This window comes from Vipera berus, assembly GCF_964194415.1.
Source record: "Vipera berus genome assembly, chromosome: 1".
NCBI classification, from domain to species: domain Eukaryota; kingdom Metazoa; phylum Chordata; class Lepidosauria; order Squamata; family Viperidae; genus Vipera; species Vipera berus.
The window spans coordinates 327,207,009-327,223,142 of record NC_138202.1 but is presented as its reverse complement, the minus strand read 5'-3'; the positions used below and the strand labels follow the sequence as shown (position 1 = coordinate 327,223,142).

The 16,134-nt window shown below is 37.3% G+C and overlaps 1 protein-coding gene across 2 annotated transcripts in view; it reads right to left on the bottom strand.

The window, feature by feature from the left end:
- SPTBN1 (spectrin beta, non-erythrocytic 1) overlaps positions 1-16,134 on the bottom strand; it is a 193,035-nt gene that overhangs the window by 29,448 nt on the left and 147,453 nt on the right. For both annotated transcript variants that reach the window (XM_081314580.1, XM_081314581.1), the window contains 7 exons: positions 13,488-13,578; positions 10,192-10,338; positions 8,139-8,402; positions 6,056-6,280; positions 5,819-5,908; positions 4,937-5,215; positions 2,409-2,539 (listed from right to left, as the gene is read on the bottom strand). In XM_081314580.1, coding sequence (XP_081170706.1) covers positions 2,409-2,539; positions 4,937-5,215; positions 5,819-5,908; positions 6,056-6,280; positions 8,139-8,402; positions 10,192-10,338; positions 13,488-13,578 — 1,227 coding nt within the window. The remainder of the gene's footprint in view (positions 1-2,408; positions 2,540-4,936; positions 5,216-5,818; positions 5,909-6,055; positions 6,281-8,138; positions 8,403-10,191; positions 10,339-13,487; positions 13,579-16,134) is intronic.

The following is a 16,134-nucleotide window of genomic DNA, read 5'->3' as shown; positions in this document are numbered from 1 at the left end:
CAGAATTATAGCTGTCATCTTGTGCCAATTTTTTGGAGATATCTCTAACAATTTTTGGAACATTATATTTACTCACATACTTATCGGCTTTTCACTCACGTAAACTAGGGAGTGACCCTAACATTTTGAGAACATGTATTTTCTTAACAGGGATGTTATTATTTACTATTAATGTCAGTACTATTTTTAATATATTGTAAAAAGTGACATCTATTGCTGGTCTATGACCGTAATAAAGTTATATTCATTCATTAACTATACTTTTAAGTTAACTTGTAATACAGCCCCTGGCTTTGGAAAAATAGTCACAAAGAACACATAGTCTAATAGCTTCATATTCTTTTATGCTAAAAGACAAATATGGGAGAATGTTAAGATACATTCCAGATCTAGTAATCTAATCCTATGACTTTTCACATGACCTACAGGAAGGATATGAACTTGGCCTGGACTGCTTGGATTTCTGCCAGTGCTGAATGCTATTGATAAACAAATTGTCCACATTAATAAAAGGCACTTCCCAGCTTGTGACTTTAAAATTTCCAGAGGAAACTAATCGGATTCCATTAGATGGATAAATTCTTTCCCAACCAATGAACAACAATTGGAAGTATATACAGATGGGGAATGTGCCAGAGTTCAGACAGTATGAAGAATTACAGAGAAAATTAAAACTGTTCTATTTCTCTGCCAGATTTGTCCATTTTTCTCTGTCTCACTTGGCCTATATGAATACTGACATGTTCTGTCAAATATATGTACCCATGAATTATACAGTACACAGTTTCTTTTGTTTTATTTGACCTTTTGGTTATTATATACTTGGCATTTTATTTTCCAATTTCACTTGTCTTTTTCGGAGGGAGTAATTTTTGAATACTAAATAATTCTGTTTGAACTTCTATTTAAAAAATGTAGGTTTTTGGACAAGAAATCAATATTTCCATCCTACTCTGCTTGGGAAACTTTAAACATCTACCTGGCAGGCCAGTATATAATGTCAAGAAGCAATTACTTATTTTATACATACACACATCTCCGAATGAAGAGAAATGAAGGAAGCCCATTACATCAGTTCTTCTCTCTCTGTTATCATGCATATAAAAAAGCAACCTATAATTTTTAATTACATCACAGTATGATATCTATATCACACTGTTAAGATAAACTGTAGGTTAAGAATCCATGCCTGATTGCTTTCTCTTTTCATTCCATCTTCCATTTATGTCACTTCTCTTTAGAAAAAGATTTTATGATGAGCCTTGGTGGAGCAGTGGGCTAATGCCTCCTTAAGTAACACCAGCTGCCTGCAATTAGGGCAGGTTCGCATCCCACCAGGCTCAAGGTTGACTCAGCCTTCCATCCTTCCGAGGTAGGTAAATGAGGACCCAGATTGTTGGGGGCAATTAAGCTGACTTTGTAATAATGCCGCTTGGGGGGTGTATGAAAGCCCTAATAAGCAGGCATATACATAGAATGAAGGCTACTGCTAAGCTTGTAATCCGCCCTGAGTCTTCGGAGAAGGGCGGGATATAAATGTAATAAAAATAAAAATAAAATAAATAAATATTTCTTGTTTTTATTGCTCTCTATTGCTGGCAGCCTGCCCTACAGAAGAATGTGATATTTACTTGAGTGGAGGAATGAATTATTTTGTCAAAAGGGTTCAGATATACAGGTAGCCCCCAACTTATGACTATAACTGAGGCTGGAATGATGGTCACAAGTGTTATCAGTTAAGCAGGTCACCATGTGACCCCAAAATGAGATCACACGATTGGGAAAGATAGCCACCAGCACTTTGAATCTGTTCATAAGTAGCCCCACAGAGGTCTTTTGTAATTTGAATGGACATAGGTTGAGGACTAAACAATGAGGGAAATGCAGTGCAATGAAGAAACAGTTTCCTGGATTGTTCTAAAATTGCAGCTCAAAATTCCTTGAATAGAGTTATCATGGAAAACCATGGTTTACTTAAAACTGAAAGCACAAGCTTTCTAAGTCTCCCTCTGAATCCCAAAAGGAAGGAGGGAGGAAATACCTAAGTGGAATACTTGAGCAGAACAGGAAATCTGCAGCTTGTTTGATCCAAATCAGGCTATGAGCTAATCTTGCTGCTTGTTTTTTTTTACCCAGAATAATTGTAAGTTTAGAAGAGCTTAGAAATGGAAAGGATGCTAATCTTAATGAACCACTGAACAGATCCAGCGTAGCAGTTCTTACAAGGCCTAAGAACGAAAGCAAATTATAAATACTGCTAAGCTTGTAAGCCGCCCTGAGTCTTCGGAGAAGGGCGGGATATAAATGGAATATAAATAAATAAATAAATAAATAAATAAATAAATAAATAAATAAATGAATGAATGAATGAATGAATGAATGAATGAATGCAGAACAGCAGGAGTCACCTCTCCGGATGATTATCTGCTACCAAAGTTCTGCTGGTCTTGGAAAGCTGGTGGACTGTCTCAGCATAATCTTCTACAGCTTGTTCCAAAATCTGGTGTTTCTTCAACATAGAAACTGCACTTTGTTCATCCTAAAGTTTCAAGAGAGAACAAATCATGTTTATTATTAAATGGCAAACTGTCCTAATTTGCACATTTAGCAAAGCCTTTTCCCGATCACTTGGTAAGAGGATTGTCCACTATTTGTCTTTAACTGGCAACTATGTAATTCATGACTTATGTCATTTGTGTAATTATGTCATTATGCAAATTAAACCAATTACACAATTTGTTGCAATTTCGGCATACATTTTATAAGTTGTACAAGTTGCATAATTTTATTACCCAAATTATGTGTCACTATAATGAAATAAATGTAATTGTCTTACCCACATTACTTGCGCTAGACTTGCCTGTTATATGAGGATGATGTCAAGACATCTAAAAATATCCTTCTAAAGTCTGCTAAATGGGAAATTGTTAACTCAATGTTTAAAGTTTCCAATGCTGCTACTGTTATCTATGGAAAGTCAAACTACACCAAAAGTGCCGGATTATAGAGGACAGAGAATACATTCCCCAATCCTGTTCAAATGTCAGCATGCAGGAATGTTAGATGCTGATATCACATCATTCAATACTGTTTAGCTATAAGAAAACTGACTAGTTATCTGTCTTGTAAATGATATGAATGACTTAAAATACAGCTGTAGTACGCCACGGCATTTCTAATGAAAGTAAGTTAACTGAATGATCTAACAATAATGATGGTCACAATAAGGCACAGGTATGATAAGGCACAAAAGGGACGCGGTGGCTCAGTGGGTTAGGACGCTGAGCTTGTCGATCAGAAGATCAGCAGTTTGGCGGGTCGAATCCCGAGTGCCGCGTAACAGAGTGAGCGCCTGTTACTCGTCCCAGCTTCTCGAAAGCACGTAAAAATGCAAGTAAAAAAATAGGGACCACTATGGTGGGAAGGTAACAACGTTCCCTGCGCCTTTGGCATCTAGTCATGCCGGCCACATGACCACGGAGACCTCCTCGGACAAACACTGGCTCTTCGGCTTTGAAACGGAGATGAGCACCAGACCCTAGAGTTGGAAACGACTAGCACGCATGTGAGGGGAAACCTTTACCTTATGATAAGGCACAAACTGCAATCCCAGTGACATGCCACAATAGGATGTATGTCAGGTCTGTTGCTTTTTTTCCTGTGCTGCTTTTTGATTTCTAGTTCAATGGAACTAGAAACAGACCTACTTTAACAAAGGCAGGTGCTTGAACACTGACATGCTGGACTCAATGAAGCAATGCAACAAAAATATGGGCACTAACTTGTTGATTTAATCAGTTATTTGATTTAAAAATATTTTTATTGCTTTAGATGTGGATTATTCAAATCCAAATACAAGAATCCTACCCTGAGTTTATGAAATCTGAAACAGAATATAGTTATTTTTTCAAACTAAATGGTCACCTTTTCTAGAAATGTATATGTCCTTCATCAAAGAAGAAATAAACAGTGAACTGAACTCAAGTCAAAAAGATAGATTAGCTGACGATGGTAAATTGACCCACAAGATTTTCTTGCCCTATTTACTTAATATTGGGACAAATGAGAGAAATAAACAGCAGTTCAGATATTAAGAAATCTAGAAATATTTGACAATTCAAAAAAGCATTAATAAACTAGAAAAAATAATCTTAAAGAAAAAGCATCTCTCAAGCATAAGAAAGCAGGCTTCTGAGAAAGAAGGGAAATTATTTCTCTTTAAGAATTTGAGCACATTTTCTAAATCTGATTTCTGCAAGTACTCAGGAATAAGCACCTCAGTTTGGGAAGATGGTCAAAAAGCAGCTGCTCAACACTGATTTAGATACACAGCACAATACATTGTAAATTAAAAGAATTTTTAAAACATTATGACCATGTTCTGATGGTAGCTGATACAAATCAGAAATAGGCAAAAATATCCATGCAAAACAATGAAACATAAAGAAAGGAAAAATGGGAAGTATTTGTAGTTTTATGCTATGTGGACTGTTGGGAAAGTCCAGTTTTAAGCTGAGAACTGAAGAGTCTCTATATCAGTGAGATGGGCAGCATACAAATTAAATAAATAATTAAAAGCAAAACTGCTAGCTTGTTACCGTTTTGGTCTCCCAGTTAATCAGTTCTACAGTTTGTGTTGCCAAAGCTTACAGCTTTTTTACACAGCACAGGGTAGATCTTGGTTTCGTAGCAAGTTCAGGACTTCTACCTATCTGTCTTTAATTCTATACTTATTGTCCATACAGTCTTTGGGAACAAAAGTAAAGTGTTTTTTCATTATACATTATATGCATGATAGCTTTAATGTCATGCTGGTTGGGGAATTCTGGGAGTTGAAGTCCACACATCTTAAGAGTTGCTGAGTTGGGAAAAACACTGATTCAGATCAGTGACTACAGATGTGCTCAGTTTCCTATATTCCAGGAAGCTTCCTTACCTTGGCCTTCTCTTCTGACATCATGTATAGCTCCTGTTCACTCATCCAGGCTTCAGCTTCTGCAGCATCAAAGTAATATTGTTGGGCTTTGTGGGATTCCTCAAGGCGCTTGTGGCGTTTCTCTGTCTCCTCAATCAGGAGGTTCCACAGCTGCTGCAAATCTGCAAGCCGCTGCTGGATTGCTTCGGCATTAAGGCTGCTGTCTGTAAGGATGTTTTGGCTCCTCTCAAAAATGTCATCGATACGAGGCTGGTGTCCATGGATTTCTTTCTGAAGTGTCTAATGGGGGTAGGGGGAATTCAATACTCATACTAGGAATAGCTTAACAAATACTTAAAAGAAAGATAAAGACAAGTCAGTTTCTAAACCAGCATTCTAACCATTACACAAAACTGCTCTCAAAGATTAATTCATTGAATAAATCAATACACATTTATGATTTAAACTTTTATCCTCTCCTCTCACACATGTAATGCCCAAAGCACCTACATCTGATATCCTTGTCAGAAATTTTTGTTGCAGAAAATCATAATGTGTGCAGAATGGGAGGCTTAATCAGACATAAGAAATAAACCAGCTCACTGTGGTAAGTGGAGTAGATTCAAACAACTGCACAATGTATTATCTCTGCAGTGGCCATAAGATAGATTAATTTCTATCAGTTGCATATAAATTACTGGAGCCACTGATTAGAATGCCATTGTGTGAATGGCATTTTTCATTTGTTAAAAAGTTAATGTAAAACGTATGCCAGTGGAAAGGAAAAGGAGAAGAACAAGAGCATTCATTCACAAGCTTCACCTAAGATATTCATTGAGGAAAGAATCTAAATTTTGAATATTTTGCCTATCTGAAGATTGCTAACAAACTCTAGGCTCTTACCTGATTTTTCTTAATTAACAATTGAACAGTCTGAAGGTTGTGCCCATGATCTGTGGATGTGGCAATAGGCATCCTTTCTCCAACCCACAACTAGCAGAGATGAAAATAATATACTGATCAATAAGGAATACAGGCATGGGAAGGAAGTATAACAAGAATTAAGAGATGGGGTGATAGCATCATGTGCTATCCAGAAAATTCATAAAACATGTCAAGCTGTAACTGAGAATAACTCACAATTTCATCCTCCACATCCCGGTTGAACTGATGGATCTCCTTAGAGGCCAGTAGGTGAGACTTCCTTTCATTCAAGGGCTCCAGCAATTCCAAGAATTTCTTCTCCACCGTGTAGCGTTTACCATCAACTTCATCAGTACTCTTGCCTTCCTGACTCAGTGCCTGGGCTTGACTCTGCAGCTCCTCAATCTCTTTCTTACGTACATCCATTTGATTCTCAAGCATCTACAACGAAAATGAAAATGTAGATATTCATCCATTGCTAAACTGGTCTTATCCTGTAAGGAACATTAGCAAGACTACCAAACAAAAAAGTTCAGCCCCCAATTGCTACTTATTTTTATATTATCCAGTGCGATTACTTGCTCACTTCCATTTGGGTCATTTTAATGGTTTTTAAACAGTTTCCTTTCTTCTTCAAAAACCATGCTCTAAGTGTTTTAGTTTGCCTTTCTGTGCAACAAGTTATTATAAAGGAACCATTTCTGCTTGAATTTGTTTAGACTTGTGCTACAAATATATGTAGTCCATTTTCCCATTGCTGTGCATTCTCAAATTTTAGTCTCCCAAACTTGTATTATTGGAAAGGGTTTCTTTTTTCCATTGTTGTGCTACATTGCTTCTTGCTGCTGTCAGCCATATCTTAATAAATTGTGATGTTTTTCTTTTATATACTTGGGGTCCTGCCCTGTGGTTTAAATTCAAGTTTTATTTTCAGAATTTTCTGGATGTTCTGTGTAATGCTTTCTAGTACTTTTGAGACTTTTTGCAAAGGTTCAACCTTTCTGTGACAGAAGCTGAAGAAGCTTCATGGATAAGAAGTGAAACATCTTCAAAGAAAAACAAGAAAGTCCACTTGCCTCTTGAAAAAGCACCTTTGGGACAACCATGACCTGGATGACCGAGAATCTCCATAGACACTTTCTGTGACATAGTTTTCTGTGATTTATAGCAATTTATGAGAGGAGAAATTCACCAATACCTTGCATCTCCATTGTGTCAATCTCTTTTAATCAAATCATTCAAAACACAATGTAGCAAACAAAAAGAAACGAATGTACAAGTTTGTCAAAGTTAAATATGTCCCCGTGTCTATTTCAACTTTATTGTAAAATCAACCCCAATTAACACCTTACATATATGACAGACAAATCTCCAGAATATAGAGGAAACCTACAGCAATGATCCTGAAGCTAAAACTCAAATACTTTGGCCACCTAATGAGAAGGAAGGACTCACTGGAGAAGAGCCTAATGCTGGGAAAGATTGAGGGCAATAGAAGAAGGGGACGACAGAGAATGAGGTGGCTGGATGGAGTCACTGAAGCAGTAGGCGTGAGCTTAAATGGACTCCAGAAGATAGTAGAGGACAGGAAGGCCTGGAGGAACGTTGTCCATAGGGTTGCGATGGGTCGGACACGACTTCGCAGCTAACAACAACATAGCAATGATCAGTCAAGGACAACAGTGCTATTTCTGTCATCATCAAATGGACATGGTGTACAAAATATATTTTGTAGATTTTTAGAGACTGCCATGAACTGTTGAAGAATGAGTCCTCAGATATTTTTTCTCTCCTTGTTTTAGATGGCAGGTGAAGAGATTTGTATCCAGATTACATCTGGTAAACAAAGATTGGTAAATGTTATGGCTATAGATTTGCAAGCATAAATAATGGTTTGGAACGGATCTGGGAATGTATATAGCATCTGGCTGCAACTGCAGGGGCAGCCAACAAACTCTGGGGAAAAACAAGCTGCTTTAAATTGACAGACACATTTGTTCCTTGAACTTTATGAAGCATTTTTGAATTCAAAGCATTGCACTGTCCCATTAAATGCCACTCAGCTTAGTATTTATTTCATATATTTCACATGACACATTTGCTTTTCTTAACAAAAGTATCCCAAATACCTAAAAGTGATATAATAATAGAACACTGTAGTCAGCTTGAATACTATCCAACTGGAAAGGCTTTCAGATAAATTATTATTATAAAAATAAACTCATGTATATTTCATCTTTTTTGCCCTTCTTTCTGTCCATTACCAAAGTGGCAAAGTTTACTACTCCAATGGCTTTACCTGTTGTTTTTTCAGCAAAATGTTGACACTGGTGAGATCTTTGCCATAATCATCTGATTGTATCTGGCTCTCCAAGCCATTCAGCCATTTATCTAAGTCAGCACAGCTCTGGGTGAACAGCTCAGCCTTATTGGCATCAAAAAGGCGCTGAGCTTTTGTTTGGGTGGTGCTTTCCAGTTCTTGCCACATTTGGTGTAGGCTTGTCAACTTCTCTTTCACAATTGCTTCAGTTTCAGGCTTTTCGGCAATCAACTGCATCCCTTCCTAAAAATAAACAGAATGATAAACCAAGAACAGTTAACTTAAGTTTCCCATAACCTGGTAATTCCACCTGCCTAGGACTAATTCACATGATTCTATGCTAGCCTGTTCCTGAAGTCTCAGGTCCAGTCTTTTTCTAATATTGGGTCTCTAGACTCAAAATAAGCCATGCCATGGGCAATGGAGAAAAGATGCTGGAAAAGAACATTTGGAAACGATGTTGTAAGTATAACCATAATTTAATGAAATTGCTAATATAGACAAGTTTAGTAATCTATTCCCAACTTCATGCATCATAATTTATGAGATAAATACTATGGATGGGTGCCCCTCTCTGCATCTTCTCAGAAAAAAATAGCTTTTATATAGTGGTTCTGGCCTGTATTAGACCAAAATTTGATGTACATTTATTTATTTATTTTTGGGACTTATATGCCGCCCTATCTCCCGAAGGACTCAGGGCGGCTAACAACAACAAAAATACAATAATACAAAAGTTAAAAAAGAATTAAACTAGCAGCCCCAATAATAAGTTAAAAACATTTTAAAAATCCCTGTCAGTCCAGGTCAGCCTGATGGAAAAGGAATGTTTTAAGGCCGCGGCGAAAGGACCGAAGATCCGGGGCCATCCGGAGCTCAAGGGGAAGTTGGTTCCACAGGGCTGGCGCTCGGTCGCCAGCCGACATTGTCTAGCCGACGGCACCCTGAGGAGGCCCTCCCTGTGTGAGCGCACTGGGCGATGGGAAGTCGTTCCCGGCAGTAGACGGTCCTGCAAATATCCCGGGCCTAGGCCATGTAGGGCTTTAAAGGTAAGTACCAACACCTTAAATCTCACCCGGAGGGCAAAAATGCAGCTCACGCAGGAGGGGTGTAATATGGGAGTATCGGGATGCTCCCATCACTACCCGCGCGGCCGCATTCTGCACCAGCTGGAGCCTCCGGGTGGTCTTCAAGGGCAGCCCCATGTAGAGAGCATTGCAGTAAACTATACATGCTAAACAGGGAACTGTAGTATAAAATTGGTTATAAATATAGATACATTTCCTGTGTGAATATCATGAGGAGACTTCCACCAGAGATTCTGAAGTTCAGAACTGATACTTCTCCACATCACCTACTATTTATAAGCCACCCTGGGTATACCCTCCTGGATCCTATGTCCACTTTCTCCATCTTGGTCCTTCCCATATATAGGAAGATGGCTTGTGAATATTAGGAGGTATAGTCCAAGACATCTAAAGGTAAAATGTTTAGAAAGGCTGATACAACTCATTTCTAAGCACCTGTCTTTCCCATTTTTCTTGCCAGGAGGCATCCCCATTCCTATGCCCATCTCTAAGTTGTTCAAGTTAATTAAAAATCTCAGAAGAGTCTCTTTCACAAGATCAATGAAATGAAGACTGTCAGCATTTTCCATATAAAAGCAACTAGGAATAATTATTTTAGTACGTAAAACTAACTTAACCCACAAATTTGCAACCAGCATGGCATTTTCTGGAATCATAAATAATGATAAGCCACAATAGTTTACTGAGTAAGTTACAACTGGCAGTGTTCATATAACATGCTTAGCTTAGAACCCATAGGTCACATGCCACAGCAGCTATGTTCACACTTTGTAAACTGTATTACAATACAGTATGCACAAACTCAGCCAAGGCCAAGTGTTTGAGGAAAATACTGGGTGTGGGTATAATCCAACAAATGTGCTTTTTATAAACAACAGGCATCTCAAGGACATGACAAGTAAACCTAAATGCCTTTCCCGAAGCACCATTCATGTACCCCATACCTTTTGGATTTTGTCAAGCCATTCTTTGTTGGAGCCAAGCTCAGCCATGAAGGCTTGGTGTTTCAGCCACTTGCTGTGAAGGTTCCTTGCTTCATCATAAGACATGTCTTGTGCTGTAAGCATCTTCTCATTAATCCAGAGAGACAGCTGAAAAATGAGTGGAAATATTTAATTTTAGATAAGGTGTGCACCCAGTCATATAAAACTCCCTGACAATTTCAATCAGCTGACTGAGTCCAGATGCTTGCATAATGGAAATACTTGTCTCCAATAGGACCTTTACCAAACTAGCTCCAGGACTATGGGACATGATTCTGAGGAATGCTTATATGTCTCATTTGTTATTATAAACAGATAAAACTCCTTCTACTCTGAAATGTCTCTAAGACTTGACTGTATCCCATCATGCTTTTCTTACCTATTTTAATAGCTTTGTAATGATTATATTTTAGGTTTATTTATAATCATAATAAAAACTGTGAACTATTTTGGAAATTGAAATTATACCAAATGCTTTGCAAAGGAAATGATTCTGTAAAATCATTTCAATCATAGAATTCTTAATTCTAGGACTGGACGGTAAGGAAGAAATCAAAAGTCGTTGGTTTTGGAAATGTCCAAAGTGAGGATATTTACCAGCTCCACATTAACTTACAGAGATCTATATTTTCAAACACCAATGTAGCTTTGGTTTCAACTGGAAAGCAGAACTGCTTGCTGCTTTCCCCTGCCAAAATTTCTCCTTTAGGCCATTTCACTTATGTATACCTTTATTTCATAACTCATGAAAAATACTAAGGGGAAGAGTTCCAAAAGACAAAATGGAAATGAGGGTGAGCTCAGGTCTCCGCCCATCTGTTACTTGACAGCATGAAGTGGCCTTCAGCCATTTTGCAGCTGGCTAGACTATCCCATAACCAAAGCTGTGCTGGTGCCACAATGTCTAGTTTAGCCGTAAGGGACATTTATAAAATTGAAATACAGTCACACATGGATTGAAAAGAAATTATAGAGAGCTTAACTCAGGGGCAGCAAGAGAAAAATCCTTGAAGGCCCTATGCAAATTATTCAGAAATAATTCTAGTGGAACAGTGTAGCTCAGTGACAGAGCGCACTCTTTCATATCAAAAGTCACAATTTAAATTCTTAATATACTGTATGTGTGTCTCTGTGTGTATACACACATGTGGATGTGCACGCACACATATGCACACACACACACACACACACACACAGAGAGAGAGAGAGAGAGAGAGAGAGAGAGAGAGAGAGAGAGAGAGAGAGATTAAAGATCTTATATTAACCTGACTAGAAAAAAAAACTTTTGCAGAAATCTTTGTTATCCAGAATTGTGGGGGAGGACTGTAATGAGAATGGGACTCTTGCTTATTCAGTGGTGGGACAAAAAAGAGTCTGACATGAAAGCCCTTCCTAATGAAATTCCCACTCTTAACTTGCTTTTCATATGGGCATCACTGTCAGAAGAGACAACAAGGGTTGGTGTACAGTGGTCTGTGAACATTCAACTGTCAACACAGTGCCCCTATGCTAGCTGGACTTTGGAACATTAACAGTGGCACAACATATGTCTCTGCCTGAGGCTATAACCAAAGGCTTCATCTAACACTGTGGGAGTGGAATTCCGTAATTCCAAAGAACAGGAAGTTGCCTGGCCTCCTCCTCCTCCTTTCTGAAACCTCTGTAACAAATTTGGGAGTATGTGTAGAGGAGACTCTATTTCACCCATCACTTCTTTTCTACAGGCAAACAAAGAAGACTGACTACCAGTTCAACTTCATGTTATTAACAAGAAACGTAATCAGATCCAAATCTTGCAAATCTTTTTTGTAAGGTTAAGAAAATGTAGCACATTTTGAAGCTGCATATTTGGCATTTTTTCAGCCAACCACCCCCCAAGAGGAAAGTATGTCAACACATCTGATTCACAGCTTGCAACAAATCTCTCCCACATATAAAATCTTTTCCAAGCAAATGGAGTGGAGCAGAATGGGACAGCCAGGACAGCCATCCTCTATTTTTGGTTGACAAAGACCATTTTTATTCATTCATGAACATTTCCAAAGGTCACGTCATAAAAGGCTCGTTAAAGATGGAAATAAAAGGAAAATCTGCAATTGCGGGAATTAAAAGAATCTGCCTTTCAGAGGGAGATAACAAAGAGGTTGTTCATGGCTTTAGGAAGGGTTCTTTTTGAGCCTTCAACTGGACAATAGCTGGTCTGCTTGCAAAGCAGCACCAAGTTCACTTTGAAGCTATATTATCCTGACTTACAAAGAGAGATGTTCTCAGGGTCCAGGAGTGACAAAACATAGGATGAGATGGGGGGGGGGGAGGATGTCAATTCTATTTATGAGCAAAGTTTTTGTAGCAAAGGAAGGTAGACAGAATGGTTCCTGCTATAGGCTGCTTGGTGGGAGTGTTGTTTGCTTCAACCTCACGTAGTCATTCACAACACAGAGATATCAAGCACTTCTTTTATTTCCATCCCTTGTCACGATTAAGCTCCATTTTTATCAATAATTCTTGATCATGGACAATACTCTTGAGCTTTGATTAGCATGTTCTCCGTCTCAGGTCCTTGGTTCTCAGGAGCTGAAATCTATAGATTTCATTTAAGTTGTTATATCTCTAACATCTAAGTTGAATACGAGCGCACGAAATTCCCTTAAATCTTATCAAGCCACAAGTCCAATAGTTCAGAATTTTTATCTTGACTTGTAGCAACTCTCCAATGTCCCAAGAAAATTAAGAGTTTTTCTCATAAGAGATTAACATGTGGAGAGAATGGGTTCTCTTTTATTTATGTAATTTTTATCATTATTTCTCTGTAGGAAAAATATGGTGGTTGTATCTGACTGGAAAATGTATGTAATTGTTAAGCAATGGAGACAAGAAGAATCTAGTAACTTATGATTATGCACTTTAGTTTTAAGTGTTGTTTTTATGCATTTTATTTATATATCAAACATCTCCCTCACAGAGGGGCTCTAGAGAAAAGAAAGCAATGTTACATTAGAACAGACCTTTATAGAAGGCTTTTGGCTTTTTAAATGAAATGTACACTGTTGCTGGCTTAACAAAACAAAATCAGGAATAATGAAAGCTATTAAAGACTGTCTGCCATTAGAAGTTAATCAACTGGTCTAGAGGCGATAGCTATCATCTGTTATTAATGGATTGGACCTAACAGACAAACTGAGACACAAACAAACAGAAGTACCTTCTGTTGAAGGGGAATGAAGGAGTCATTTCCTCAATGGATTAAGAAAACATACCTCTTGGCAATCTTGAAGAAACTTTTGAAGATCTCTGTTGTCTTTTAATCTCATCAGAAGTTCACTGGCCACTTCACGATTCTTTTTATGTCTGTTCAAAATAAAAACAAAGAAGACATTTTTCAGTGCTGGAACTTTGAGCAAATTGAATACAGTCAGAATAGAAGCTGCACTTTTTGTTATTTTCTAACGTTTAGATGCTAGACTTTTTCTAAACAAGGACAAAACCCCTTGAAATAAGGGACACAATGACAAGCCTCAAAATTTCCATACACACACAAGAGTAACGGGAAGCACTTTCACAATTGTTTGTATACTCATGATGATGCTGGGGATTTAAACAGAGAATGCTGCTCATTTGAAGAGAATGCTGATTGAATTATATAAAAATATTTTTTAAAGATATAGTTTCATTTCCAGCATATAACTATGTACATTTTGTTGGAGAATACAAACTCAGTTTTAGCAACTAAAGAGAAGTAAATTAGGAACTATTTATGAATAACTTATCAATGAATATTTATGAATAATAAACTGCCCATCTGAGGAAAATGACCGGTTTAAAAATATGAAATCTAAACAAACAAACGAATCAATTTATGAATATATTGTTGCATTGCAGTTTCCATTGTAAGCCGCCCTGAGTCTTCGGAGAAGGGCGGGATATAAATGGGATCAAATAAATAAATAAATTATGGGACTAATCTCGCCCAGTGGGACAGTGACACAGCAGAAAAAGTTTGCCTCCTGCTCCTGTCAGATGGAACGCCTTAGCCGATGGGACCTATAACATGCCTCTCCCGCTGGACTTGATGGGATGGGGAGAGAGGATCTTTCAGATAATCTAACCGCATGCCACATAGGGCTTTAAAGATAAAATTCAGCATCTTGAATTGGACCCAGAATCAAAATGGTAACTGTGCAGCATATGGAACAGAGGTGTAAACTGTCTCCTTCATCCTCCTCCCCCTTGCCCACACATATATCAAACAGGCAAGGAGAGGGTGGCTGACTTAAAGTCATCTTTTCAATTCAGAAACACTGGGGGAAAAATCTGAAACAGGCACATTATATATTTTAGCTGACTATTGTAGCTGGGCTAGGTCTCAGTGTATAACATCAGCAAGTGAAGGAAAAATATCTTGCCAAAGACTTAATGAGAAAGAACCAAACTAAAAAGCTATCCAATCTGCAAAATTGGAAAATGCAAAATTCCATTAGGTGGCAGCAGACAAAGAAAACTACTGCTTTCTAATGATTACCCAGATTTTTGCAGTGCAAATAATGGTATGGTTAGTTTTACGCTGTTCATTGAATAGAGGAGAAATGAAAAAAATATTTAACATAAAATTACCACGGTAGCCTTTGTTCTTTAAAAATATTTGTGTGCTGGTAACTCTTAATAGTTTTGACATCAAAACTCATATGGAATGTCTATTTAAAATTATGTTGGTTACAGATAATAGCATTTTTATTTCCTGTAAAATTTAGTAAGAGAAACTGGACCAGTTTTTTTTTCATTCACCAATGAGAATTTCTTTGTCACTATAAAGGGCAAAACTTGTCCATTTTCCCTCCAAAACTGCATGAAAATTAAAATGCTTTGACAGAATGTTCTGTTAATAATTCAATTACATATTATGAATTTTTCTCACACAAGGCATAGTTCCTCAAAAGCTCTTTAATAAGCCTTGGCTATGACTCAATACTCCATAAACCAACTCTTACTAAGTCAGGCTCTCTGGTGGTTTTCATAATCCTTAGATAAAGTAACAGGCTTAAGATAACTTTGCAAGTGATTATACCTATGTATTCTAGAAAAAGGAAGTTGTGGTATGTATTTTTAAGGGTTCCCTAATTACAAGCAAATTTTGTTTTTGAAAGAGATGATTGCAGAATTAAACAAAAACAACTCAGATTGCTGAACCTTAAAACAAATAACTAAGCAAATATCAATGATTCTCTGAGACTGTAGTGTGTTTAGACTTAAAGAAAATGAGAAACAGCAACTCCGTTTTTAAAAGGCTTAATTAGTATATCTTGGTTCAATAAATTGAAATATGAACAAATCTTTTAAGCTATAAACACAATCTCTTCATAGTGAACAAGAAAATAAACCAGAACACCTTCACTATGTTTTCTCTATCATGCAGAGTGGGAAACTACTACTAACTAAGCTCTCTAATTGTTACAAAAATATGTTTTATATATCACCCTTTGCTTGTCTGGATTTAGTCACTAGGTAGGTTTTATTATTATGTGCAAATTATGGAAACTATAACTATGTAACAAACCAAATTCAAAAATGTGTGGATACAGGCTACAGTTAATACCTTCAAAACATCTAAGATTAAATGGAGGTTGGTCTTAATGTTCCATCTGTTTCCTAAAACTCTGAATGATTGTTTCTGTTTCAGATGTAACAGAGACAGCGATTAAATATTTTTTTTGGACTTCTTTTTTTCTATAAGCCACCATGAAGGAAGGAAGAAAAAACTTGTATGCATGCATGCATGAATACATACAGACACACACACAGAGAGAGACACAGTTGTTTAGTAACAACTATTAAAATAGTTCAACATTTCTAACTGGAGATACAACTGAACCTGGGACTTTTTATATTTAAACTACGTACTATTTTCAC